Genomic DNA, 25,430 nt, shown 5'->3' on the forward strand with positions numbered 1-25,430 from the left:
ATTGACCGATCAAATCTTTTTTTATTCCCTCGTGCTTCAAAGTCACACTCCGTCGTCGTTATCTGTCAAGTTTCATGTACAATTTTTACAGCACGTTCGATTAAATCTGAAGAAACAAAGACGTGGGCCTTAGCTTTCAACTAAACTTCTTGTTCTGGTCGCTAGTGATATCGTACTAAGGAGGAGTTTCTTGCATAAAATGTTTGGGGAAATGGTTTTATGATTTGTTGGTCAGTATTATGAAAAAAAACGGTTTTTTTGGTATGAAAAATGAAAAATCGGTGGTTATAGAGAGCTCATATGTGAATTAGTAGGCGTTTCAAAAACCGCTAGGAATACAGATAAATCGGTTTTTCTGGTCACTCTGTCGGCGATGGTGTAAGTAGATGGTGCAACTTTCACCTGTCATTCACCGCATGTTTCCAGCGCTGTCAAAATAAAAACAATGTGCGCGTAGCGAAAGGATCTTTTCCCGGCACACTTGCACCCATTCACGCGTCCAGATTAGTGAGTATTTAGCTAGCAAAAAGTGCTAATTTCCCACCTAGCGAGGATGAACCGAGTGAAAAAGAAACCGAGCGGCAGTTTGGTGCTGTTGAAGAAAAAGAAAAGCAAGAAGCAACAAGTGCCCGTGGATTCGGACAACGAAGCGTACGACTCGATGGTCGACAACGGTACCGATGAGGATGATGATGATGACGACGATGGCGGTGGCGAACTTAATGGTGCCGGTCAGAACGGAAACGCTTCCGGGGAGGAAAGCGACAGCATGGACAGCGGCCACGAGAGTGGTGCCTTTGTGCGTGCTCCAAAACCATCGAAGAAGAAGGCCGTCAAAGCGTTGAAGCGCAAAGTGGTCGCACACGAGGACGACGAAGCGCACCGTAAGCGCCTGAAAGAGATGAAGGAACTGTACAAACCGCCGACCATGGAGGAGATAAACCGGCTGAAGGAAACTGAAAACTACTACCACTCGAATCTGTTCCGCATGCAGACGGAGGAAATGCTGAAGGAGGTGCGCGTGCCGTCCAAGGTGGGCCGGTTCAGTCACGTTTGGGTGGAGCAGTTTAAACAATTTCTCCACACAATAGAAGACGGTGCCAGTGACCGGTGGCTGCACGAGCTGGAGTACGATGGTGTGCAATTTCCACTGCCGTTGACCAGCATGCAGCACGCGCAGGAAGTGCTCGGCAAGGAACGGTTCCGGTATATGCAGCAGCATCAGGTGCGCGTGATCGGTGGGTGCGATGGAATGCTGCGCACCTCGTTCGGGAAACCACTGGTCGTGGATCTGCTTATGGTCATGCCAGAGAAGTGTCTTCACAAGGAGGACTACCTGAACCTGCGCTACCACTGCAAGCGGGCGCACTATCTCTGCACGATTGCAGAACGTTTGCTGCAGCAGGCGGGAAACGATAAGGTGGTCTCGAACATTCGCTTCGAGCCACTGAAGGGCGATCATACGAAGCCGGTACTCGTAATGGAACCGGCAGATGAACGATTCGCACGAAAGATTCACTTTCAGCTGCACGTAGTGGCCGATAGTAGCAAATTTCCCAAGAAACGGTTCCTCCCGCATCGGAACAACGTGCGACCGACCATGATCGGAGGGCAGGCGGAAACGGTATCGACGGAGGAGTACGAAAACCTTCCCACCCCGCACTACAACACTTCCATTCTTTATGACGTTCGGTTGGTGAAGAATGTAGAGCTGCTGGAAAGCATCATCCAGTCAGAGAGCGTGCGGGAAGCGATCGTCCTGCTGAAGGTGTGGATACGCCAGCGGCACTTCGACCGAGGCCGGTACGGTTTCGACGGCGCACTGGCCACGTTCTACGTCGCGTATTTGCTGCAGAACAAGCGCATCTACCCGAACATGAGCAGCTACCAGATCATTCGACTGTTCTGGAACCAGCTGGCGGGCAGCAGCTGGGACAAGGAGGGAATTTCCTTTGACAGCAGTAGCCGCGAAATGCTGGTCTCCTTCTTCCGCTACTACGACGTGGTGTTTATCGATCCGCTCGGGACGCTCAACCTTGCCGCCAATCTGCCGGTGGATCTGTACCGGCGCGTGCGGCACGAGAGTGCACTGGCGATACGGTTGCTTGATAACCGCCAAATTAATTCCTTCCTGGCGCTGTTCCTAGCAAGCTATCCCTCCTTTGCCCAGTACGATCACATAGTGATGGTCAACGACTCCAAGCTCGTCACTGCCACGCTTGAATCGTTCGCCGAGGACGCCGAAAAGCTCGATTACTTCGGTGACGCTCAGGCACTCTTCACGCGCATGGTCGAACGGTTGCTAAGGAAAGGGCTGGGAGCGCGTGCCGCCTATCTGGTCCCGCTTGCTAGCACTCTAAAAGAGGGCGAGAGTGCGATGCCGATAAAGCCACGATTGGCGCTCGGGCTTTCGCTCAACGGTTCGGAAGCGTTCAATCTGGTCGATAAAGGCCCGGAAGCGATCGATGCGGAGGCAAGCGAAGCGTTCCGCTCGTTCTGGCACGGCAAGGCAGAGCTGCGTCGCTTCAAGGACGGCTCCATCACGGAGTCGTGCGTGTGGGGCGAAACGTCCGACCCGATCGGACAGAAGCGTTTGATCGTACGGGCGATAGTGAAGTTTCTGCTGCAAGCGCATTTCGATATGCCGGAGAACAAGATCGTATATTTGGCGGAACAGTTCGAGGCCGCGGTAACACCGTTCCCGGTGCAGGAGTTGCACGAAACAATCGAGGAACGCTCGCTAGCCGTCATCCGCACGTTCGATACGCTTGGACGTGTGATGCGCGATTTGGAACGTCTGCCGTTAACGATCAATGCAATTACTGGAACGGATCCGGTGTTTCGCTATACTGATCCAGATCCTCCCCGACCGACCGCTAGCGGAATGCAGTCCAGCAATGGGGAGACGGTATTTCTCAGTGGGAAACCGATCCGTGCTACGATCCAGCTGGCGGCTAGTGGAAAATGGCCCGCCGATCTGGAAGCGATACGACGCCTGAAAACGGCATTCTATCTGCGCATTGCCGAGGATGTGAACACCTCGCGGAAATTAAAGGGACAAGTCCAGGCCCAGGCATACAACGACTATTTGGATGTGCTTTTTGGTAAGTGTGGTACAGGCAGTACTCATAGACTCAAATCACCTTGAAGGTATTTAAATGAACTTTTTTTTTTGTTTAAATAGAAAAATACCTATTCCGGTTCGAGATAATTCATCAGCGCGAAATAGGCATTCTTCGCGAGTATCTGTCCGCGAACAAGGTTACACGCCTGCAGAAGGACACGGACGAAAGCGTCGCCCTGGAGATGCGGGCCACGATCCTGCCCCAGCTGACCGGCTTCCTGCACGGTTTGCATCAGCAGTACTTCTCCTTTGGCTCCGTCGCTGCCATTGCAAAACGCTGGCTTTACTCGCAGCTAATCGATCCATATCTCTGGCCGGACGAGTGTACGGAACTGCTGCTCGCTGCGCTGTATTTAAACCAACCGTTGCAGCCACCGATACAACCGCAGACGGGCTTCCTGCGCTGGCTGCAGTTTATCGCTTCCACCGACTGGAGCAAAGAGATGATCGTGGTGAACCTAACCGACAAACTGTCGAGCGAAACGATCGACGAGCTGGAGAAGGACTTTTTCGAACGCCGCCATTCGTTCCCACCGCTCACAATCGTAACGCCGTGCGATGCGGGAAAGTATGGACTGTTTGGACGGAGAGCGCCAACACTAGAAATACTGAACCGGGTGACGTTGCTTGCTAAAGCGGCCACACAGCTGGTGGAAACCGATTTCCGTACGCTTCGCAACAACATTCAGGTATGGTAGTGCCGCGCGGGGTGGTAGTGAAACTCTTAAAACGGGACCGATTTTACAATTTCATTCTGTGTGATCTGTTTAGGATTTCTTCGAACCATCGGTTGAAGGTTACAACGTCATCATTCACCTGCACGCCCACATCGTGACGCCGATCGGTATACGCAAATCGCATGAAATAGGCGTTCACAAGACGCCGGGTTGGTCAGTGAACTCGACGGACAAAGAGCCGGCAGCGGGGCTCGATCCGGTGCGCTCTTATTTGCAAGAGCTTCGTGAAGCCTATGGGCAGTTTGCCATCTTCTTCTACGACCCGTGTGGTGGCGATCGGATTGCCGTCCTGTGGCGTCCGCAAGCATTGGAAGAAAAACCGTTTACGGTAAGTGCACGTGGCATGCCAAGCGTTGGAGAGGGTGTGTTAATGCAATGCTTATGCTGGTTTCATTTCTCTTACCCCAGACATCGAACGTAAGTGGAAGAAAGTTTACGAACGACGGTACACTGCAGCTGAATGTCGATGCGTTAGTGCGAGACTTTGAGATCCTGGGTGAAGGATTGGTGAGCAGCGTCGAGAAAATGCACTAAACACAACATGCAATGTGTTTGTAAGGTAGTTTAAAACGACCGACCTGTTTCGGATTATAATTTAAAGAGCAACAAAAAAAACCAGCAATAAAATACATTTCTCTCCCTTCCCATGTACGTCAATAGTTTCTAATTTATTTTGGTGTTTGATGGAAAAATAGTAGGTAAATATAAATCACTATGTGTTCTGCTTACTTTACCATCCAAATTCGGAACCCGGTTTTTCGTTGCTTTGTATAAGGAACTAGCGTAATTTGGTTGCGACAGACCGTCCCGCTTAGTTTAGCTGGAACGTGGCAGAGACAAAGTATGGCAGCGTGTCCATCGGTGCGGTGTAGTTGTAGATCCATCGGCCACCTTCGTGCACGCGGTTCGTGTTGCCATCACGCCACGTTCCCTTGGGCAGATATATGTCCCGGGTGGTAGCAAACTCCGCCAGCACCGGTGCTACCACAATGTCCTCCCCGAGCAGGTACTCTGCAACATTAGGAAAGGAGCATTAAAATGGAAGGAAGAAGAAAACACCCTATCTCAAAAGGATTTCTATCTTACCGTCGTAGATAGTTTGGGCGATCTTATCGGTTGGATCGAGCCACCAGATGGGGGGATTCACCGGTGTACCGTGCGATACGGCCAGTCGCATCCGCTGGATAATGTAGTCTGAGTAGGTTTCGTGCAGCTGAGCGAATTTCTTCGATATTGTTATACTCTGTGAAAGCAAGCGTTAGGAGGCCGCGATTAGATACCATTCCATAGGATGACGTCCCTTGTTCTCAACATACCTCCTCATCAATATCCCACGGCGTCTTGGAGAATTGTATGCTCGGCATGAAGACGCTCGCCTCCAGCCAGCGTATGAACAGCTCCTTCGTGAGTATATCGTCCCCGTACACGTTGCCACCGATCATGTCCGGCAGCACGAACGGGTAGCCGTTCAGGTTCATCTGCAGCAGGGTCGGTATCAGCGACAGTAGCCCATTGTTCCAGCCCCAGCGTGTGTCGAAATCGAGCATCCGCACAAACACGGGCAGATCCTGCGTTCCCCAACCGGTGCGCACCTCGATCATGCCACCGAAGGCGGCACACATGCGCACGAAGTTAACCGTTTGGCTCGACGGTAGCAGTGCCGTGGACCCTTCAATGTCGGGATCGGCCGGTGCCCAGCTCGTCTCGCCCGCGTCAAACTTAAAGTTGTCGATGCCGAGCTCCTGCAGTTCGCGCAACCGCCGCCGGTACCATTCGACTGCGTCCGGGTTGTTGAAGTTAATGTAGGACGCCTCGTTTTCGCCACTGTTCCACCACTTGGTGTTGTACCCGATCGTTTCGTTGTGCGATTTCACCAAATAGCTAGGGAAGTGGGAGTAGGAAGGTTTTTTTTTAATTTAAATTGGAATTGCGTATGCAGGACGGGAAGCTCTTACCCCTTGCTGAGTGCCTCCGTGTACCAGGGATCACAGTTCTTGTTGATGAACGGATGCACCCACAGCGTCACGCGGAAACCCATCTCGCGCAACGTTTCCGTCATCTCGGTCACGTTCGGGAAGGTGATCGTGTTGAAGGTGAGCGATCCGTAGCACACCTCCCACAGATCGTCGATGTCGAGCTGGGCGTTCTTGAACCCGTACGCGTTGATTTCGCGCGCAAAGTCCAGCACCGTTTGCTGGCTGATCGGGCGGCGGTAGCGCACCCACGTGGACCAGATCGGTTGCCGTACCATGCGCTCGTCGGGAATGTCTACCGGTTGGTTCAGCACCCGCTCGACCGCCTTCTGGTGCGCTTCGCGCGCATCGGCCGCTACACCGATGCGGTAGTTGAACACAAACTCGTCGTCGTACGTGTAGTAGGGCAGCTCCTTTTTCGCGGTAAACCGTAGCACCTGATCGTTCTGGTCGATAAACAGTGGCACCTCCTTGTCGACGTAGAAGAACACCCCGGCCGTGCTGAGCCAGTAGCGTTCGATGATGGCCGCACTGTGCAGTTCCTTCGTGATGTACGGGTAGTCGTCGAACCGCAGCTTCTCGATCGGATAGTACTGCTCCATCAGCTCCGGGCCACCGTACCAGTGGAGCGGGGTTTGTTCCACCCCAAACGTATCGTGCAGGTGCAGCACATCGCTACCGATCTGGCCCTTGCGCAGGGTGCGTGAGATACTGAGGTAGGCAAAGCCGGCGCTGTCCTCTACTTCACGAATTTCCACGTTGTGACCGTTACCGTACAGTCGCATACCTTTCGGGAACGTTTCGATGTCCGAGTCGTCCGTGAAGTCATGATCGAAGGTGATCCTTTGCACGCGATCGTCACCTGGTGTGAGAGGTTGAGAATGTAGAACATATGGTCAATTTTTTTATTTGTGAGCTTATCTTCTCTACAACTGATAAAAACGTTTTAAGAGCATAACGATGCATTGTTCTTCTTCTTCTATTTGGTCTAACGTCCTACGCGGACATGCCGGCGTATACAAGGCTTTCGAGATTTAATTCATTACCACGCAGCCGGATAATAGTCAGATATAGTCAGTCTATCTTTACTACGGAGAGACGGTCCATTCTGGGCTTGAACCCATGAAGGATATGTTTTTGAGTCGTTCGACTTGACGACTGTACCACGGGACCACCCCTGACGATGCGTTATTGAAACGAATTTGAAACGTAATAATCAGACCGGATTTATCGAACCAGTCCGTTTGCTTACAACAGCTATAGCTTCATGTCATATTAGAGCCAAAAAATGAAATTTAACCAATATTTATGATACTATATTTCGGGCGTTCGGGCGTTGACTACGAAAGCTCGAGGATCACGGACAACTGTCGCCTTCTTCTTGATTGTATGAATAGCAACGGACTGTACCAGATTAACAAAATTCATAATGCGTCGAATAACTACCTCGATTTGATCTTTGTATGCGACGATATCCTGCAACAATGCTCTCCACCGGCAATAACACCCTTCCCCATAGTTGCTATTGATTGCTATCATCCGCCTATAGAGCTATGCCTGCCGAACGGCTTAGCCAAAGCAGAACATCATACAACATCACATCAAGAATCAGGCATGCTCGACTACAGTCGCACAAACTTTTTGATTCTAAATGATGTACTGCAATCCTCTGACTGGTCATTCCTTGATGGAAACCCGGACGTAAACCATGCACTGAATATGTTCAATCGGAAATTTACGGAACATTTATCTGCCTGTTGCCCTATAAAACGTCCACGACAGGGTCCACCGTGGGGTAATGCTCAATTACGCCGCTTAAAACGAAACAAATCTTCCTGCTATCGGTTTTACCAAAACAGTGGAACACAACAATCGAGATTGCGGTTCATCGCTGCACACAATGTATATAGAAGCTATAATAGACAACTTCACTCTCGTTTTTTGATTCGCATACAGTTCAGCTTAAGAAGAAAACCGAAAAATTTTTGGAGGTATGTCGACACAAAACGGAAAAACAGTTCCCTGCCAGCTATAGTTTCCTTTAATGGAACAACTTCGTGTACCAAAGAGGAAACCTGCAATTTATTTGCCGATCGTTTCATGAGTTCGTTTGCCACTGAAGCTCCTGGCTTCTCATTGGATGCTGCTCTCAACAACGTACCCTCCGACGCTGTTGATGTTAATGTGCGTGACATAAACATCTCCAGAGATTCTGTGCTAAAGGCGCTTAAGCAGGTCAAACAACCCTGGACCTGATGGTATTTCAACCACAGTTCTTGCCAAATGCAGCTAAGTTTTGGCCGGACCTCTGGCTCGTTTCTTCACACTCTCGCTCAATCAGCGTATGTTTCCAGCAGCATGGAAATCGTCCTACATGTTTCCTGTGCATAAAAAGGGGGATAAGAGCTTAGTGGAAAACTACCGTGGCATTACTACTTTGCCTGCAGGTGCTAAGGTTTTTGAAGTTGTCGTCCAGAACTCGCTCTTGAACTGTTGCCGCTCGCTGATATCAACACGCCAACACGGGTTCTTCCCTCGCCGCAGTGTGACCACCAATTTGGTGGAGTTTGTATCTCATTGCCATGCTGCATTCGCTTCGGGAGCCCAGATGGATGTCATCTATACCGACCTTAAGGCTGCCTTTGATCGGGTGAATCATCGCTTGCTGTTGGCGAAGCTTGCTCGTCTTGGATTCTCTACCCCTTTAGTGGAGTGGTTCGAATCTTACCTCACCAATCGTCGATATCGCGTCAAAGTTGAATGTATGACATCTAGGGAATTCGTGAGTTGTTCAGGCGTGCCACAGGGTAACCTTGGACCCTTGCTGTTTTCTCTATTTTTCAATGACATTACTACTGTAGTAAGGGAATGTGAATGCTTATTTTATGCGGACGATCTTAGATTTTCCTGTGAGGTGTTTTGGTGAATGTCTTGTGACCGTAAACTTGACTTTCATGTGCACCATAACGAAATTATTGATCGAGCGAACAGAATGCTAGGATTTATACGCAGGCAGTCGAGAGAATTCTCCGACCCACATTGTCTTGTCGCACTCTACAAATCACTAGTCAGATCCATCTTAGAATACTCCTCAGTAGTTTGGTGCCCATCGTCGTCTTTATGGTCGAATAAGATTGAGTCAGTGCAGAAAAAATTTACCCGTTTGGTCTTACGGTTCACAACCTGGCGTAACGTAGCAGCGAGACCTACCAGTAGTTACCATGCCCGGTGTTTAATTTTTGGACTCGAGTCTCTCGCTACTCGTCGCGAAACGGCACAAATCTTGTTCATGAAAAAATCATCCTAGGAGAGCTAGATTCACCGGACCTTTTAGCTAGAGTTAATTTCCACGTACCTGCTCGTATTTCAAGAAACTCTAGGCTACTAAGAGTTGACCAAACTAGACGTGCATATAGCGATAATGAACCTTTGACTGCAGATTTAATGCACATTATGACTCTTTTGACTGGAATTCCCTAAGTTAACCTGTTTTTCTTGCTGTGATACTCTGTGTTATTTATTTTGTGCTGATGTTACATTGTACCGTGATGCTTTATGTTATTATAAGTTTAGTTTATAAGATCAGTGATAAGGCCAATGATGGCCAATCACTTAACATTTACAAATAAACAAACAAATATTTATTAAAAAAATCAAACCATAACTGCCATAACTTATATGATAAATATGTCAAATCAATATGACCAAACTGACATTCACTGCTACCACAAAAAGCAATCAAAACAGCTTATCGCAACGTTTTGTGAACAAATTTTTTATTATAACAACAAAGATGTGCCAACGTGCTCAGCTGAAGTAAAAAATCCTTCAATTCCAAGTACAGAAACGGCAGAAAACTGACGGAACCGCCGAAACAGTAAACCAGCTGTGCATTATCATCATACAAATCAGTTGCGAAATTAATGTTTCACATTCCTTCCAGCCTTTGGCCTGGCAAACGCAGCGCCACCCAAGCCTGCTTTGATCCATCGCCATTAGTGTTTCACCCTTGGGGAAGCTCTCTGACCCAGATATTGCCGGTGTGGATCGATGAGATCGGCTAAGCAAGATAGAGGTCCTAAAATTCCAGTATCGTATCGTCGCTTAGATCATCAGCCCCGACGTAGAATCGTTCATAAATCATCACGTTTTTTAACGGGAGCACACGCCCTACTCACTACCTTCTCGATCACAGCATTCCCTCGATGATCAGTGTTCGCGCCCAAACGGTTCGCTCCGACAGTGAACCAGTTGCAGCGCGTGTGAAACACGCAACAGAAGAAGGAGAGAGAAGTTTTTTAGAACTCTTCACGTTAACGGTTTTTTCATTACTCTCGTGCGCGATCGAATTTATTCCCTCACACCCACACATATGAATTCTTGCGATTCTCTCCCATGCGCGAACGGTTAAAAGCGCGAGCCAGCGCTGAGAGAGTGGTTGTTGGTTTAGAACTTTCGAAGCAGACAGACGTGCAAACGGAAAATAAACACAACCAGTCCTGTTTTGGTACTCCGAGTGTATCAATTCCTCGTGTTAGGCAGAAAGAAAATCGGTCTACCTCCAGGCTGAAGCTAGTGGGCTTCAGCTCTTTTTTCGCCGGTTGTTCTCCGCAAGGTGGAGGCCTTACAACCCTCCACTTTTTTCTGCCTTTCCCACGTTGGGGCAGCGCAGTCCCCAACATTTTGGTCCAATCGAACCGCATCATTGTGATACCGGCTTACAGTCCCCGGCGTCAAGGCGTTCCACTGGAAAACAGGGAGACCAGTGGAAGCGACCATCTTGTCCCATTCTGGTCAACCAGGCGACCAGCAAGGTGGAACCACCGATCGCGCAAATCGGTACAATCGGCCATCCGTCGGTCGAACCCAACGCGTGTCCGTGTTTCGCGTGTGTGTGTGCGCGGAGCAATCCCCACGAGAGGAACGCATTAAGTGTTTCGTAGTCAGTGCGGAACATTCCCGAAAAAACCGTGCCACTGATTCATGAAGTGACAAAGCTTCAGTTCAGAAGCAATTCCTTCCAAAGTGCAGGTGCCAAATTTGTGTGTGTGTGTGTCCATGCACAATACAAGTTATTCTCAAGCGCGCGAGACTTGAGCTTCGTGTGTGTGCGCACGCGCGAGGAAAAGTTCGCGAATTCGTGCTTGTGCGTCCAAACGCAAAGCAATTCCCTCAAGACGTGCCCGTGCTTCGGGTGTCTGTGTGCATAAAACGGTCCCTACTTGAGGGACGCGTCCGTGTTTCGTGTGAGAGTGTATGCGCGAAACATTTCCGTTCTAAGCAAACGCGGTTTTTTTCGTGTATGCGAACGCGAAAAGAAGTACGCATATCCGTGTTTCGTGTGAAAGCCGGTGCGCGAAACATTTCTTTCCAAGGTGCGTGTAGTTTTGTTTGTGTGTGCGAGCGCAAAGCAAATACGCGCATCCAAATTCGTGTGAAATTTGTTCGCGAAACATTTTTCTAAAGCGCGTAGCTCTTTCGTGTGTCTGATCGCGATAAGTGCGCGTTCCGTTGTTTGTGCATGTGTGTGTGCGCAAGACAGTTTCATCCAAGCATTGCATGTGCCTGAATTCCGCGCATCCGAGCGCGAGAATAATTCCTCTGTCTGGCGCGTGGCTTTTGTCTCGTGTGCGTTTGTGTGTGTGCGCGAGAAGAAGCGCGCGTAGCGAAGTCGTGCGTCCGAGCGCGAAAAACAATTCCTCTGTCTGGCGCGTGGCTTTTGTCTCGTGTGCGTTTGTGTGTGTGCGCGAGAAGAAGCGCGCGTAGCGAAGTCGTGCGTCCGAGCGCGATAACAATTTCCCTGCCTGGCGCGTTGCCTTTGTCTCGTGTATGTGTGTGTAAACGCGTCGCGAGAAGTGCGCGCAGTAGTGTTTCGTTCGTGTGTGTTCGAGACATTTCCACAAAGGTGCGAGTTCCTCGTATTTTGCGTATGATCCCAGACTCGTGCGCACGCTGTTGTTTCATGCTTTGTGAGTGTGTGTAAGCGTTAGCGTGGCTTAAACAACGCTACCTAAGTGCTTTGAATCCAATTTCTGTTGAATTTCGCAAGCCCGCTGTCGGCAGAAACAAGCGTAAGCGTGGCTTAAACAACGCTTAAGAGTCAAGTGATTCCTTGAACTTTTCCGTTAATTTGAATACCGTGTTCGGTGCAAGTGTGAACAAGCGTGAGCGTGGCTTTGACAACGCTTTCCGGGTAAAAGTGTAAATAGCTTCATCGAAAGGCATACGTACCAAGATGGGTGGCCTGGATCACACTCCGAAGAGATCCCAGGATGAAGCTACCGACGCTAAGGTGCTGATTCACCAGCGTGGCCAAATCAAGCGCAGAGTTACTCTGATTAACAACATACTCGAGGAAGCCAAAGAAGACCCGACGAAGGTGACTCAAACGCAGCTAAAGGTGTTTGCAAAAAAGCTCGATGTTCATTATCAAGAATACTCCGCCGTGCATCGTGAAATCTTGGAATCGATTCCATCGTCAAAACTCGATGAGCAAGATGAGATGCTCACGGCATTCGATGTTCTACACACCGAAGCCATGAACACAATCGAGCAGCTATCTGAAGCGCGGTCGCAGCCTATGGCCCCAGCAGATAGCACTGTTACGCAGCAATTCATCGTGCAACAACAACCATTGCGAGCGCCTATTCCCAGTTTCGACGGAAGGGTGGAGAACTGGCCCAAGTTCCAGACGATGTTTGAGGACATTGTTGCTAAGGGCAATGACTCCGATGCCATGAAGCTGCATCATCTCGATAAGGCTTTGGTTGGAGATGCTTCTGGTTGGATCACAGTGAAGATGATCCAGGACAACAACTTCGAGCAAACGTGGAAACAGCTGAAGTCCCAGTTCGAGAATCCCCGAGTCATTGTTGACACCCATCTGGCTGGTCTCCTGGATTTGAAACCTGTCCTGAAAGGAAACCACAAGGAGCTGTTGGAACTCTTGAAGACAGTTCAACGGCACGTTGGGGGTTTGGAGTATCAGGACATCAAGGTCGACAAATTGTCTGGTTTGTTGTTAACAAAGATCATCACTTCACGGCTGGACGAACAAACTGTTCGGCTGTGGGAACGAACCCAGGAACACGGAAGGTTGCCCGACTTTAACCAAACGCTAAAGTTCCTGCAAGGCGAATGTCAGGTTTTAGAACGGTTCCAGAGTCGGCCCCAAGCAACTTCCGTGAACCAAGGAAGCTCTAAACCATCATGTTCGAAATCCACAAGCCAGAGAGTACATGCTGCAGCACCTACCACAACTAGCCAGTTCTGCCTCTTTTGCAACAGGGCACATCGTCATCACGAGTGTCCCACATTTAAACAGTTCACACTAGCACTACGCAACGCCAAGGTGAAGGAGTTGAAACTGTGTTACAACTGCCTTCGACCCGGTCACCGTTCCAACAACTGTTCATCCAACAGAACGTGCATTAAATGTCAGCGGAAACACCACACATTACTACATGAGGAACCACCAGAACTGCTGGATACCCAAACACAGATGGCAAGCCCCATCCAATCCATGCAGTTTAAGCAGCAGGCTCAAGCATCGAATCATCCAACGTCTAACGCCGCCGTTCCATACAGCCGACCGTTGGAACAAAGGACGGCCATGCTTATGACAGCTCTCGTGAACCTGAGAGACGAATCCAACAGGACGATCCCCTGTCGTGCGCTGTTGGATTGCGGCTCACAGGTGAGCTTCATCTCGAAGGCGATGGCCGATCGCCTCCTCACCCCGCGTATCCCCACACTTGTGCCGATTACTGGAGTCGGTACAGTTAAGACGTGTGCCCGGGAAAAAGTCGTCGTGAACATCGAATCTCGATATTCAACCTTCTCAACAACCGCCGAGTGCCTCGTGATTCCTAAGGTCACAGGAATCATCCCCACAAGCCAGCTGAACGTGTCGAAATGGCCACTACCGCCCGATATCTTTCTTGCCGATCCTGAATTTCATACGCCTGGTCAAATCGACATGTTACTGGGTGTGTCCCATTTCATGCGTCTTCTCAAGTCAAACAGAATGCAGCTACGAGAAGATTTGCCTGACCTGCAAGAGACTCATCTCGGATGGGTCGTTGCTGGAGACGTCGAGGACGAGTCGACCAATCAGCAGAGCTTCATCGCTACCACCACTACGCTTTCCGAGACCATGAATAAATTTTGGGAAGTTGAAGACATCGGAGATATAGATGAAACGACCGAGCATGAAGAATGCGAAAAGATTTTTCTTGCTACCCACCGACGTGACAATGATGGAAGATACATTGTCGCCCTACCATTTCGTGAGTATCCACCTGTACTAACTAACAATCGAGAGCTTGCTTTGCGTCGTTTCCTCTCTTTAGAACGGCGAATGAAGAAAGATCATTCCCTGAAGCTCCAGTACTCCAAGTTCATCGATGACTACGAAGCTCTTGGTCATTGCCATGAAGTCAAGGAGGAATCCGACGAACCGAACAAGGCTCGCTACTACCTACCTCACCATGCTGTCCTACGTCCATCGAGCTCCAGTACGAAGCTGCGAGTGGTCTTCGACGCAACCGCCAAGGCTACAACATCCGATGTAGCTCTCAACCAAGCCCTAATGGTGGGTTCAACTGTGCAGAATGACATCTTTGTCATCCTCGTCCGTTTCCGGAAACACTTTGTTGTGTTCACAGCTGATATATCGAAGATGTATCGGCAGATCAAGGTCATCTCCGACCACTCGTGTTTTCAACGCATCTTCTGGCGTGCTGATCCAGCACTTCCTCTTCGCGTCTTAGAGTTGACAACTGTCACTTATGGAACATCGTGCGCTCCTTTCCTTGCGACTCGGTGCTTACTGCAGTTGAGCATCGACGAAGCGTCATCGTATCCGAAGGCAGTCAACATCATCCGAGACGACTGTTACGTTGACGACATCCTATCCGGAGCCAGCACTGTGGCTGAAGCAATTGAGCGTCAAACCCAGCTCCTAGGGTTGCTCAATTCCGCTGGGTTCCCAGTTCACAAGTGGAGTTCGAACTCTCCAGAGCTCCTGAAACACGTCCCCGAAGCTAACCGTGAGGAACTGGTAACTCTCGGCGACGAAACTGAAGGTGTCTTGAAGACACTCGGATTGACATGGAATCCACATCGAGACGAATTTGCATTCGTCGTTGACCAGTTCATGCAACATTCCAATCCACCAACCAAGCGATCCGTTCTTTCCGAGATAAGCAAACTATTTGACCCGATTGGCTTGCTCTCGCCAGTCATTATCATTGCGAAGCTTATTTTGCAGAAGATTTGGTTGGCTGGACTTCCATGGGACACCAGCCTAGAAGGAGAACTGCTGCAAGAGTGGCTGCAGTTTCGTACATCCCTGAACGTGAATGGCATCAGAATACCTAGGTGTGTGGTGCTTCCTAACCACATTGCTGTTGAAGTGCACGGTTTTTCTGATGCATCCAAAAGAGCCTACGGAGCAGCGTTGTATCTTCGCTGCATCTTTCCTGATGGAACTGCAAGTCTTCGTTTGCTTTGCAGCAAATCGAAGGTTGCACCAGTGAAACCAGTAACCATTCCGCGCATGGAATTGCTAGGAGCCTATCTTCTCGCAAGGTTGATCTCCAAGGTTGCTGGGTCCATCGATCTTCACCTCCGCAACATCATACTCTGGACTGACAGCCAGATTGTCCTTGCTTGGCTGAAGAAACCTCTTGCAAACCTGCAAGTGTTTGTGCGAAATCGAAGTGGAAAAATTCGCAACCTTACCGAACCGCTGGACGTACAATGGAAGTACATTTCAACGAAGGAAAATCCAGCTGACATCGTGTCTCGAGGTCTTCTGCCAGAAACCTTGACGACAACCACTCTCTGGTGGATGGGTCCGACGTTCCTTCAGAGAGCCGATTACGACGTAGAAATTCCGGAAGATCTTGCTGGCGAAATCCACCGAGTGAAGGCTAATGAGCCGTGTAAGCGGATTCAAGCTTTGCACCCGTTCATCATCGACGAGATTCTGCGAGTCGGTGGAAGACTCCAGAATTCCAATCTACCACTGTCCAGTAAACATCAAATTTACCCGGGACCAGACAACCTCGTACGAGCTGTGGACGTTAAAATCGCCGGAGCGATTTATCGACGAGCCGTATCCCGAATTTCCATCTTGCCAATCGAAGACAACTGCAAACCTGATTGCAGTGCTTCAGAGGATTCTTCTCAGCCCGGGGGTGCATGTTCGCGCCCAAACGGTTCGCTCCGACAGTGAACCAGTTGCAGCGCGTGTGAAACACGCAACAGAAGAAGGAGAGAGAAGTTTTTTAGAACTCTTCACGTTAACGGTTTTTTCATTACTCTCGTGCGCGATCGAATTTATTCCCTCACACCCACACATATGAATTCTTGCGATTCTCTCCCATGCGCGAACGGTTAAAAGCGCGAGCCAGCGCTGAGAGAGTGGTTGTTGGTTTAGAACTTTCGAAGCAGACAGACGTGCAAACGGAAAATAAACACAACCAGTCCTGTTTTGGTACTCCGAGTGTATCAATTCCTCGTGTTAGGCAGAAAGAAAATCGGTCTACCTCCAGGCTGAAGCTAGTGGGCTTCAGCTCTTTTTTCGCCGGTTGTTCTCCGCAAGGTGGAGGCCTTACAACCCTCCACTTTTTTCTGCCTTTCCCACGTTGGGGCAGCGCAGTCCCCAACAATCAGGGCTGTAGTATGCCACAGAGAAATAATTAATTTCTCCCAAGCGAAATTAATTTCAAGCGTTTGTGCGCTTAATCCTTTCATGCACCATGCGTCTCCATTGGCGTGTGCTGTTGTGGTGTAGTATGGTATGGGAAAGCGATGGCTAAATAAAAACGAAACGGAAACGAACCACCTCAACTCTTGATCTACTTCAATGCTAGAAAGCGCGCTCTCGAGAGCACTCACCCATGGGGGGGGGGGGGGGGGGGGGGGGGATGCTGTACGAGATTTATGGGCCAAGACTTTTGTGAAGGGGAATGGGGCAGGTGCCGGCGTGATTGGCTGGTAGGAACACATCCCATTAATTATGGCCATTTTTCGCCGATTCTTGAGCCAAATGGTGTTTGTGTGCGCGGGCAGACCAAACCGAATCGTGCACAGGATCGTGTTTGATCGTGCGGTTGCGAAATGAAAAATGTACCACGAAACTCGGCTGCAAATGACGCGTACGATGGCGCTTGCCCAACTGTCACGGCCAGCACGTCACGTGCTGAACGCATTCCTGGTTGCGATTGCTTCTTTCTGAGTCGCTTTTGCTTCCCCGTTCATTTTCAATGCAGCGTAATCAATGCAGAGAAGCGTTTCTTATGGAAACTTCTCCATTAAGATCGGTAGGTTAGTAACAATCGGTGACTGTAGGGAGCCGCCACGGAGATAGCAGTGGCATGGGTCAGCTTTATCGGTGGAAGCAGGTGGTGGTGGAGGACATTAGATAACTTCTCGTCAACTGTTGACAACGATTGTTTGGAATAATTTATGTGTGTAGCGAATATTTATGACCCTACCACAGCCGTATTGTGATTGCGATTGGGTTTGGGGTAGCTAGATTGTACAATCAAATAGGCAGCCATCCCGAGTTGATAATGGGATCATGTTGTCCGATTGTAAGGATGCGATTTACAACACATGTTCACAGTAAGAGGGTGCTTAGAAAGTTTTCAGTTCAAATTATATGCCATGCTTACTAAACTTTCTAGTTGTTGTATGTATATCAAATATTTCAAATCATTTCTGTATGAAGATGGTTTCAAGTTATTTTCCTAGGCTTAATTTGTATGCCCAAATCTGACAAAGAAGATCGATTTGATCCATAACCAATCGAATATCAATATAGTCAAAAAGATGCAATCGTGTGGAATTTAAGATTCTTCCTAAAGTCCAACAATAGAGATAGATGGTACATTTAATATATCAAATGTGTATTAGTATGTTAACTAAGATTATCCTGTTTTTTTTATTTGGGGCAATACCTTTAGTTTGTCTAGACATGCATATGCAAGAGTAGTCTCCATTATTGATGTGAAAAATGAAGTTTTCGTCGGAATCGATTCCAGCTAGCTCCGAAGTTTTCTAGAATCGATTCCGGATAGTAGGTCCGGAATCAGTTTCCAGAATCGATTCCGGAATCGGCTCCGGAAATGGTTCCGGAATCGGCATCGGAGTTGGTTCCGGAATCGGCTTCGGAGTTGGTTCCGGAATTGGCTTCGAAGTTGGTTCCGGAATCGGATTCGGCTCCGGAATTGGATTTAGGATACGAAATATTAACCTGTTTCGGAATCGGAACTGGAACCGGTTTCGGAATCGGAATTAGAACCGGTTCCGGAATCGGAATTAGAACCGGTTCCGGAATCGAATTCGTTTCCAGAATGGGAATTGGTTCCGAAATCGGAGTCGGTTTCGCCAACCACATAAGCATAGGCATTTGGATCCAATGAATCAACATATTGAAAGCCGCAAAGAATCAAAATTTACTTGTAAACGATCCATTCTCATGGAGATTCCTGGACTGATGTCGCTTCTGAAACTTTTTATGTCAATTCATGAACTGATTCTCATTCTGGAGCTAATTCCAATTGATTCCCAATACGGAATCGGATCTGGAATTGATTCCCAACACGGAATCAGAATCGGGTAGGTCCGATTCCGAGCTCCCAACACTAGTCTCCATGGCAGCATAAACAATGCTCCTTATAGTACCAATCTCGGTCCAAATAAGATGCTTAATGGCTACGAGCATGTTGTCAGGTTTGGTATACAAACAAACTGGCATTTAAAACCAAATTTTAAAATGTAAAAAAAATCTCTAGAGTGAATCGTGAATCTAAGTTCTTCAAATTTGGCAATAAGTTACATAAATGGTACTTTGTGCTTATATCATGTAGTGTAATGTAATTTTGGTTTTAATCATATGAGAACCATACTTCATCACTTTTTTTTGTTACTTACGGAGAATCCGATTTCTACGGTAAACATAGTTATTAAACCGACTCTACTTTATTTTATATGTACTTTATTGTATATGTCTTTTTGCTTCGTATTTTGTTTCTACAAACCAAATTCTATAATTCTGTAATGAAAATAACAATATAAATTTACAATAATATTCCCCAATTCGACCACCGTATGTGTCTGGTGCCGAGCTGTTTTAGATGTTTTATTTAATTGTGTTTATTGGTGTTAACTTTTTAATATGGAATGTCAGTCAAACAAGTTTGGGAAGCACTGGAAGTACATAACTGCACAGAAAAAAACCGAGGGAAGCAATGGATCCATTTTTCCCCTAATCGTATCTGGCGTGTGGCAACCTGATACGGTAGAATGGGTAAGGTTGTCGCCAAAAGCCACGGCGCCAAACCAATCGACGTTGGCACAACGGGAACAGAATGGAGAGGGAAAAATGTGGTGCATCGTCGAACGAAATCACTTTACAGCGGAATTTCGTGGGGTGTGTCTCTGGAAGGCGGAAACGGCTAGCAATTTACTTTTGGCATCAGTTTTAGATCGTTCTAAAATTAATCCCCCCTCTAGTCAAAAGCGAAAAAAAACAACCACCGATTTTAGGCAGGGGTTATTCGGATCGTACATGCTAAGTTGTTTGGAAAGCATCCACACAACCGTTCGGATTGCTAACCTCACGCTCACGCGCGATCTTCATTTCGTTTGTCAGATTGAACAACACGAGGGGAGTCCATAACAGCCGGGGGATGGGGAGTGGGTCCATCAATCAGTGAGAAATGTAAACATCAGCCCAGCATCACCACCGCATGACCAATTCCCCCCGGAGAATTTGGCTTGTAACGAAACAAACGGTGGCTGCCACACGAACGTTGGCCGTTAACTTGATGTTTTCTGTTTTCGTGTCTCGGCCCTGTCACGGATCGTTTGTTGGCGGTATGGCGCGTTCTGCAGTATGGAGCCGAAAGACATCGACAACAACGGACGTCCGACAGATCCGACGACTGATGGCAATCCATCGGTCTCGTCCATCATCCGAGTGTACACAGTTGCTTGCTGTTTTAGGGGTTTCGGGTGCAGATTTTGTCACCATTCGCGTGAAAGTGGGAAAGTGATAACTAATTTTTTGTTATCTGTTTATGCGTCCATTATGTGACGTGCTGAGTTACTGGCGATGATTTGTTGGTGGGTGTTATTGCTTGAGAAGTGTTGTTAAAAAAGCCTTTGCGTTTAGTTATGGATGTAATTTGATGTGAGCATGAATGGAATGATGACTGATTGATATTTTCACTGTATTAGCTACAATCTTTGAAAACTTATCAGCTTTAGTTTGCGTGGAACCATAAGTAAATGTGTTATGCAATTACAGGGTTTTTTTACTTAATTTTGCAAGCTTAGCAACATTTAACGCAACTGCAGCAAATGACAAGACAACGTCATCAGTTGTTTACGGAACGTCATCACGCTTAAGGCAACCTTCGCACTTGATATCACAAGCGCGGTACACAATATCACAATTCCAATTCTGCGGATTCAAGCAAGTATTCAACTACATGCGTTTAAACGGATTCAGGTCAATGGACAGCTTGAAAAATTATTTGTTTACAAGTTTTAGAGAAAAAATCGAGTATAATTTTTCACATAAAATCACAATTAAAAGGGACGAACACTTTACCTAACTCGTCACTTTCGATTGTGTGCATTACTTTGAAAACATTTAAATGCGGAGGTTAAATGATTGCTTCGAGCCGCAGAACCCGTTGTGATATTGTGTATCGCGCTTGTGATATCAAGTGCGAAGGTTGCCTTAAGCGTGATGACGTTCCGTAAACAACTGATGCCGTTGTCCTGTCAATTGCGGCAGTTGAGTTAAATGTTGCTACGCTTGCGAAATCTAGTGAAAACCCTGTAATATTTACACCATTTACAAATGGGGAGCAATTTGCAATTGTTTTTAACATAAAGTAGTAAACAGTATCCTGCTATGGCTAACCAACAGTTCACTGAAAGCCAAGACCATTAGTGGTAAAAGGAGGCCTTGCCCGACAACGGTTGTTGTGCCAAAGACGAAGAGAGATAAATAAACAGTATCACACGGCAAAAGTGCAAACCAAACGCTAGGTATTACTTTGATTGCAAAATAATTCATCCGCTTTTGGATTAGACACGATCGTGAATTGAGTGTTTTGGTAAAAATAAAATGTAACTTTTCATTAACACTTAAGGTAGATGAAACGTGACCTTTTGATCTTGATCGAGCGATCCGATGCTGATTAGAAGAAACCCTGGATTATTTTTCGGAGTGTAAAAAATAGAAGCAAATACCATTGTTAATGTGCTATATTCGTGCTATCTCCATAACAAAAAGAGGATCTAAACTTTAAGGCCTTACATTAATTGTTTTATAGGTTTCTTATATTTTTGTACTTTGAGCATACAGAGTTTTTCAATTCATTTTCCAATGTTCACATTATTATTCACCGCGAAGAACCACAAATACAATTTTAATTCTTCCACATGATTTTCAATGCGTCACAAGCTGGACTACGTTTAATACATATTTGCGATGTGTTGAAAATCATGTGAAACAACTGAAAAATTATTGAGAAATGCAATGTGTGACAACTGTTGAACAAAATATCTTGCAAGCGGTGAATAATGCTTTTTATAATGGAAAGTGACTTGGAAAACTTTTAGGTAACTATGCAATTTTCTCAAAGAAAGTTACTAATCGCGTAACTCAACGAGCGACTGTATTTCAAGGTTTTTGCTATCTTAAAACTCGATGTTCGGATTACTAGCTTAACTGACACGTTGAGGATACAAATTGTGGATTACTCCATCAAAAAGCTCCTCAATTCAAGTTGGTTTTCTTTTACTTGTTATAATATTTCCCATCCTCCATTCTAACAAGGCTTTGTTGCACTCTAACTTATGTCTTTTTCTAGTACATTGCCTACAATTCGTTATTTTCGGTAATGACAATTCTTCTAAACCGGTAGCTTGAGAACCTTTTGAAAAGATCTTGAAAATCTCGCAACATTCATAATGGACACCGTACCGCGGCAAAGCATTGCGAATGATGGATGGATAGACAGAACACCAAGAATGCGCACTTACCCCGTGAGATCGCTCTCCCTCGCTTAATGGGTTAGCGTTACATGTGCGATCCCTCCGATCCCACCCAAAAAGGACGATCAAGTTACTCCGTTGGGCGGTGGCCAATCACACATCAACTGCAAAATGTTTGATTTATGCAAAAGCACTATCCCTATTCCTTTCCCGTTCTTCTCACCACACATTAATGTCAGTGTTCTTGACGGCGCGGGAAACAAACCACACACAGACACCACACACGGGTGCAAAAGGTAGCCAACGAATTTAAGTTTTGACGAGTGATGCCAATCAGACAGCGGGAAAGGTTGATCGACAACCGCAGCGTTCTGTGGGCGCACCATCTACAATCTGTTGCACTATTGCAACGAGCGTACTCTGGATGAGCTGGTGCGTGTGGGGGTGTGTTTGACATTGTGACTCTGAACCCTGTGCCAAATGCATATCGCCCTATCGTTCGTCTTAATGCATATCCGGCAAATGGATCGACAGATGCCTTTCAGCCTTTTGGCGGATGTGTTGGATGGACGGAGTCTGTTCCGATGAGCGGCTCTGGTTGGTACTTGAATGTTAAAGGTTTGTGGTTTGGCTTTTTGGATTTGTATCGCATTTTGTTTGCGTGGGTAAAAAGTGCAAGGTTTGTTTGTTTTGCAGGCTAACAAATGCTGATGCAAACAAACTAGAGGCTACTAAGTGGAATGCAATGCAAGTTGCTGCTTCACAAAGACTAAACATGTGGAGTGATGCTTGTAAGGTGTGATTATTTGTTCATCCTTGGCAGCTTGCATGAAGGCAATAATACCAAATTTCTTCCACCTTAAACAGCATGTTGTTTTGCTTGGAAGGAATAGGGGCAAGAATAAATATAATTCCATGTTTATTTTCATTCATCAGACATAATAAGCACGTCTGCTATTTATCCATCCACCCGCCAGTGTAGTTAACCGTAACTACCACCCCTTATGCTATTGTTTTCAGCCGTACGAGATGAGATGATGTGGTGCGAGCAACGCCACTTCCGCCACTATACTATACTTGCGAGGAAAAGAAAATAAACAGATTGCATGCCACTTAGGGCAAGAATGGGAGTGTAGTTGCACCCATCTCCCACGGACGTTGTCTTACCTCGGTGAATGCTCAGGACGTACCGATGGTCCGGTTGCTCCTCGAGACGTACCTCGATCGAGCTGGCTGCAAAGCGATAGGTTTCACTGATCTCTTCATCGTCCCGCAGCACCAGCACCAGGGTCACGGTCAGTGCCGCTGCCACGACCAACACACCGAGCGTGGACAGTAGGAAGCATTTCTTTGTCACACGGATCGCCATCGTCCACGAGACAGGTTTGGATCACTGCTTCTTTAGCTGCTTCTTCACTGCCGGCGCAAAAATAACCTACCGAAAAACCACTCCAAATAGCGGTGACACTGACTCGCTACTCACGATCGGTGGCCGGACCGGAACGGTGACAGTTTTTCACCGTTTGGAAACCGTATGTCACCTTTCGTTAGGAGGGATGCTTTCGCGATCGCACTGACACTGGTACGAAATTCAACCTTACGCTTCTATGTTGTTTTATTCTCTAAGAAATAATCAAGGTAGAAGAGTGTCTGGAGCACTATGCACAACTGGTGCGCACTGGGATTGGAGTTTGGGGACGATCTTCAAGTGATCCTCTCACGTTCACCGCGCAATCGCGGTTGCACTTCTATCGGTACACCACCGCGTACTAAAGCTGGCGGCAGCTGCTTTTTGGGCACAAGCTAACGTACAATTACACTGCTGCTATCACCGGACCACCTCCCAGACATCACCGATGCCAGGTGAGAGATAGATACGTCCACTGCCTCCGGGGGTGCACATGTTTCCGATTAGAAGCACCTATTCTTTCAAAAACACATTATCTCGGGGAACGGAGTGAGCTGTCGTTATCACACGAGGATAAGTTGTTGTCTGTCCCCTGGGTGGAGTGGGCCTGTCAGTGGGTGACTTGTAGCGGTTCTCACCAAATCCCGAGTTGATTGGAAGCGTTCAGAGGAACCATACTATCTCATCCACGATAATGACATCCCCCCATATCAACGTATAATTACACTCTGTTTTACACCCTTCAGTCGTTGTTGCACACAGACCTATCTAAATATTTTTCTTTTCAGCTAGATCACACCGTTTGCTTTTCGAATTCCAAATCCGATCCGATCGACACTCTAGCTCTCGTATGTACGGGATGCTGCACGTCGTCGTCGTACGAACGGAGCTCGTCGATCCTCGGTTCGGCTTGAATCGCGACTGATCCGATCTTCGAAGTGCGGCTGTGGCGTCCACCTTCCTAGGGGCAAACCGATTTTCCCCAGCGCAAACACAAGAAAGAAGGGAAAATAAAACACCACATTCAAACAGCGGTGTATGGATGGGACGAGGCACACGGGGGTTCGGTTGCGGCGTACGATCATCCTAAAAAACCCTTGGGTTTTGTGTATGTGTGTTGGTAAAGGTGTCGAAAAAGAGACACGGCGAAGATGCGCACGCTCGCGCCAGTAGGTTCAAAGGTAAACCAAAACACAGACAAGCACGCTACTCTACCCTCTACTGTGCGGGGTGGATCGCTGAAGGGAAAAGCACCAAACATTCATCTTTACATTTTCCCAACACGAACGCGCGTCCGTGTTGGACAACAACCTCCACCAGCATTAACGTTGTCGGTGGTGGTGAACTGCAGGATGAATGGCATCAGCAGCGGGGAGCAGCGAGGAAAATCTCATTTTCCTCGACCTTGTCACTTGGGCCCGCGGGGATGATGCTTGCTTTTGCAGAAGAATTGATTAATCGTGCGTTGTTTCGCGAGGTTGAGGCCAAACATTCTCTGGTGGTGGGTGGGGTGAGTCGTTTTTTTTTTGGTTTTCGTTTATGGGAAATGGGAAAACCAAGCACCACGAAATGTGATGATGGTAAGTTGAGGACGACGCCCGGTTGCGAGTGCGGTTGCGGGTTTTGCTTTATGACGTTTCTTTCGTTTGCTGGCGGCGCGTCAAAGCATACACACAAACGCAGCACGCGATCGTGTGTGCAGTAATGTGTAAAAAATAGGAAATGGATGATAAAATGTGTAATCATTCATTTGGGCAGTACCTTGTTCGCGAAATGGCAGGAGGAGGAAAGAGAGAAACGTGCAGAAACAAGAGCAGGCATCAATGTCATGGGGATATTATTGACGTGAGGGGGAAGCAAAGGAAAACATGAACAGTAACAAAGATGTATGTTTCCTGTACACTCACACAATTTGGGTTTGGAAAAAAACACACACATTACTAGTACTACAAGGCCATGCCTGTGCGGCCTTTTCTTTTGTTTGTGAAAGGCGAGATGATACAATCATTACAGTTCCCATCCCAATTTTATGACTCGCGAATCTCAACCATCGCTGAGGTGCTAATTTCATGTCTGCATTGTTTGTACGACCGTCCGCTTTTCTTCTTCGATTCTCACAAATGATCTGCAACACTTAGATCATGTGCTATAAATAACAATAA

General features: G+C 47.5%; 2 protein-coding genes across 2 annotated transcripts; one reads left to right on the forward strand and one right to left on the reverse strand.

The window, feature by feature from the left end:
- Positions 1-309: 309 nt before the first annotated feature.
- Positions 310-4,512, forward strand: LOC1278811 (nucleolar protein 6). The gene is made up of 4 exons (XM_554389.5): positions 310-3,104; positions 3,185-3,813; positions 3,896-4,189; positions 4,270-4,512. Exons 1-4 carry the CDS (start codon positions 554-556, stop codon positions 4,393-4,395), a joined length of 3,600 nt encoding a protein of 1,199 aa, XP_554389.5. The 5' UTR covers positions 310-553; the 3' UTR covers positions 4,396-4,512.
- Positions 4,489-24,186, reverse strand: LOC1278812 (myogenesis-regulating glycosidase). Its single transcript, XM_061663302.1, has 5 exons — positions 23,028-24,186; positions 5,817-6,696; positions 5,178-5,742; positions 4,948-5,104; positions 4,489-4,872 (listed from the first exon to the last, which is right to left on the reverse strand). Exons 1-5 carry the CDS (start codon positions 23,227-23,229, stop codon positions 4,673-4,675), a joined length of 2,004 nt encoding a protein of 667 aa, XP_061519286.1. The 5' UTR covers positions 23,230-24,186; the 3' UTR covers positions 4,489-4,672.
- Positions 24,187-25,430: the final 1,244 nt, after the last annotated feature.

Source organism: Anopheles gambiae, chromosome 2, assembly GCF_943734735.2.
Source record: "Anopheles gambiae chromosome 2, idAnoGambNW_F1_1, whole genome shotgun sequence".
Lineage (NCBI taxonomy): Eukaryota > Metazoa > Arthropoda > Insecta > Diptera > Culicidae > Anopheles > Anopheles gambiae.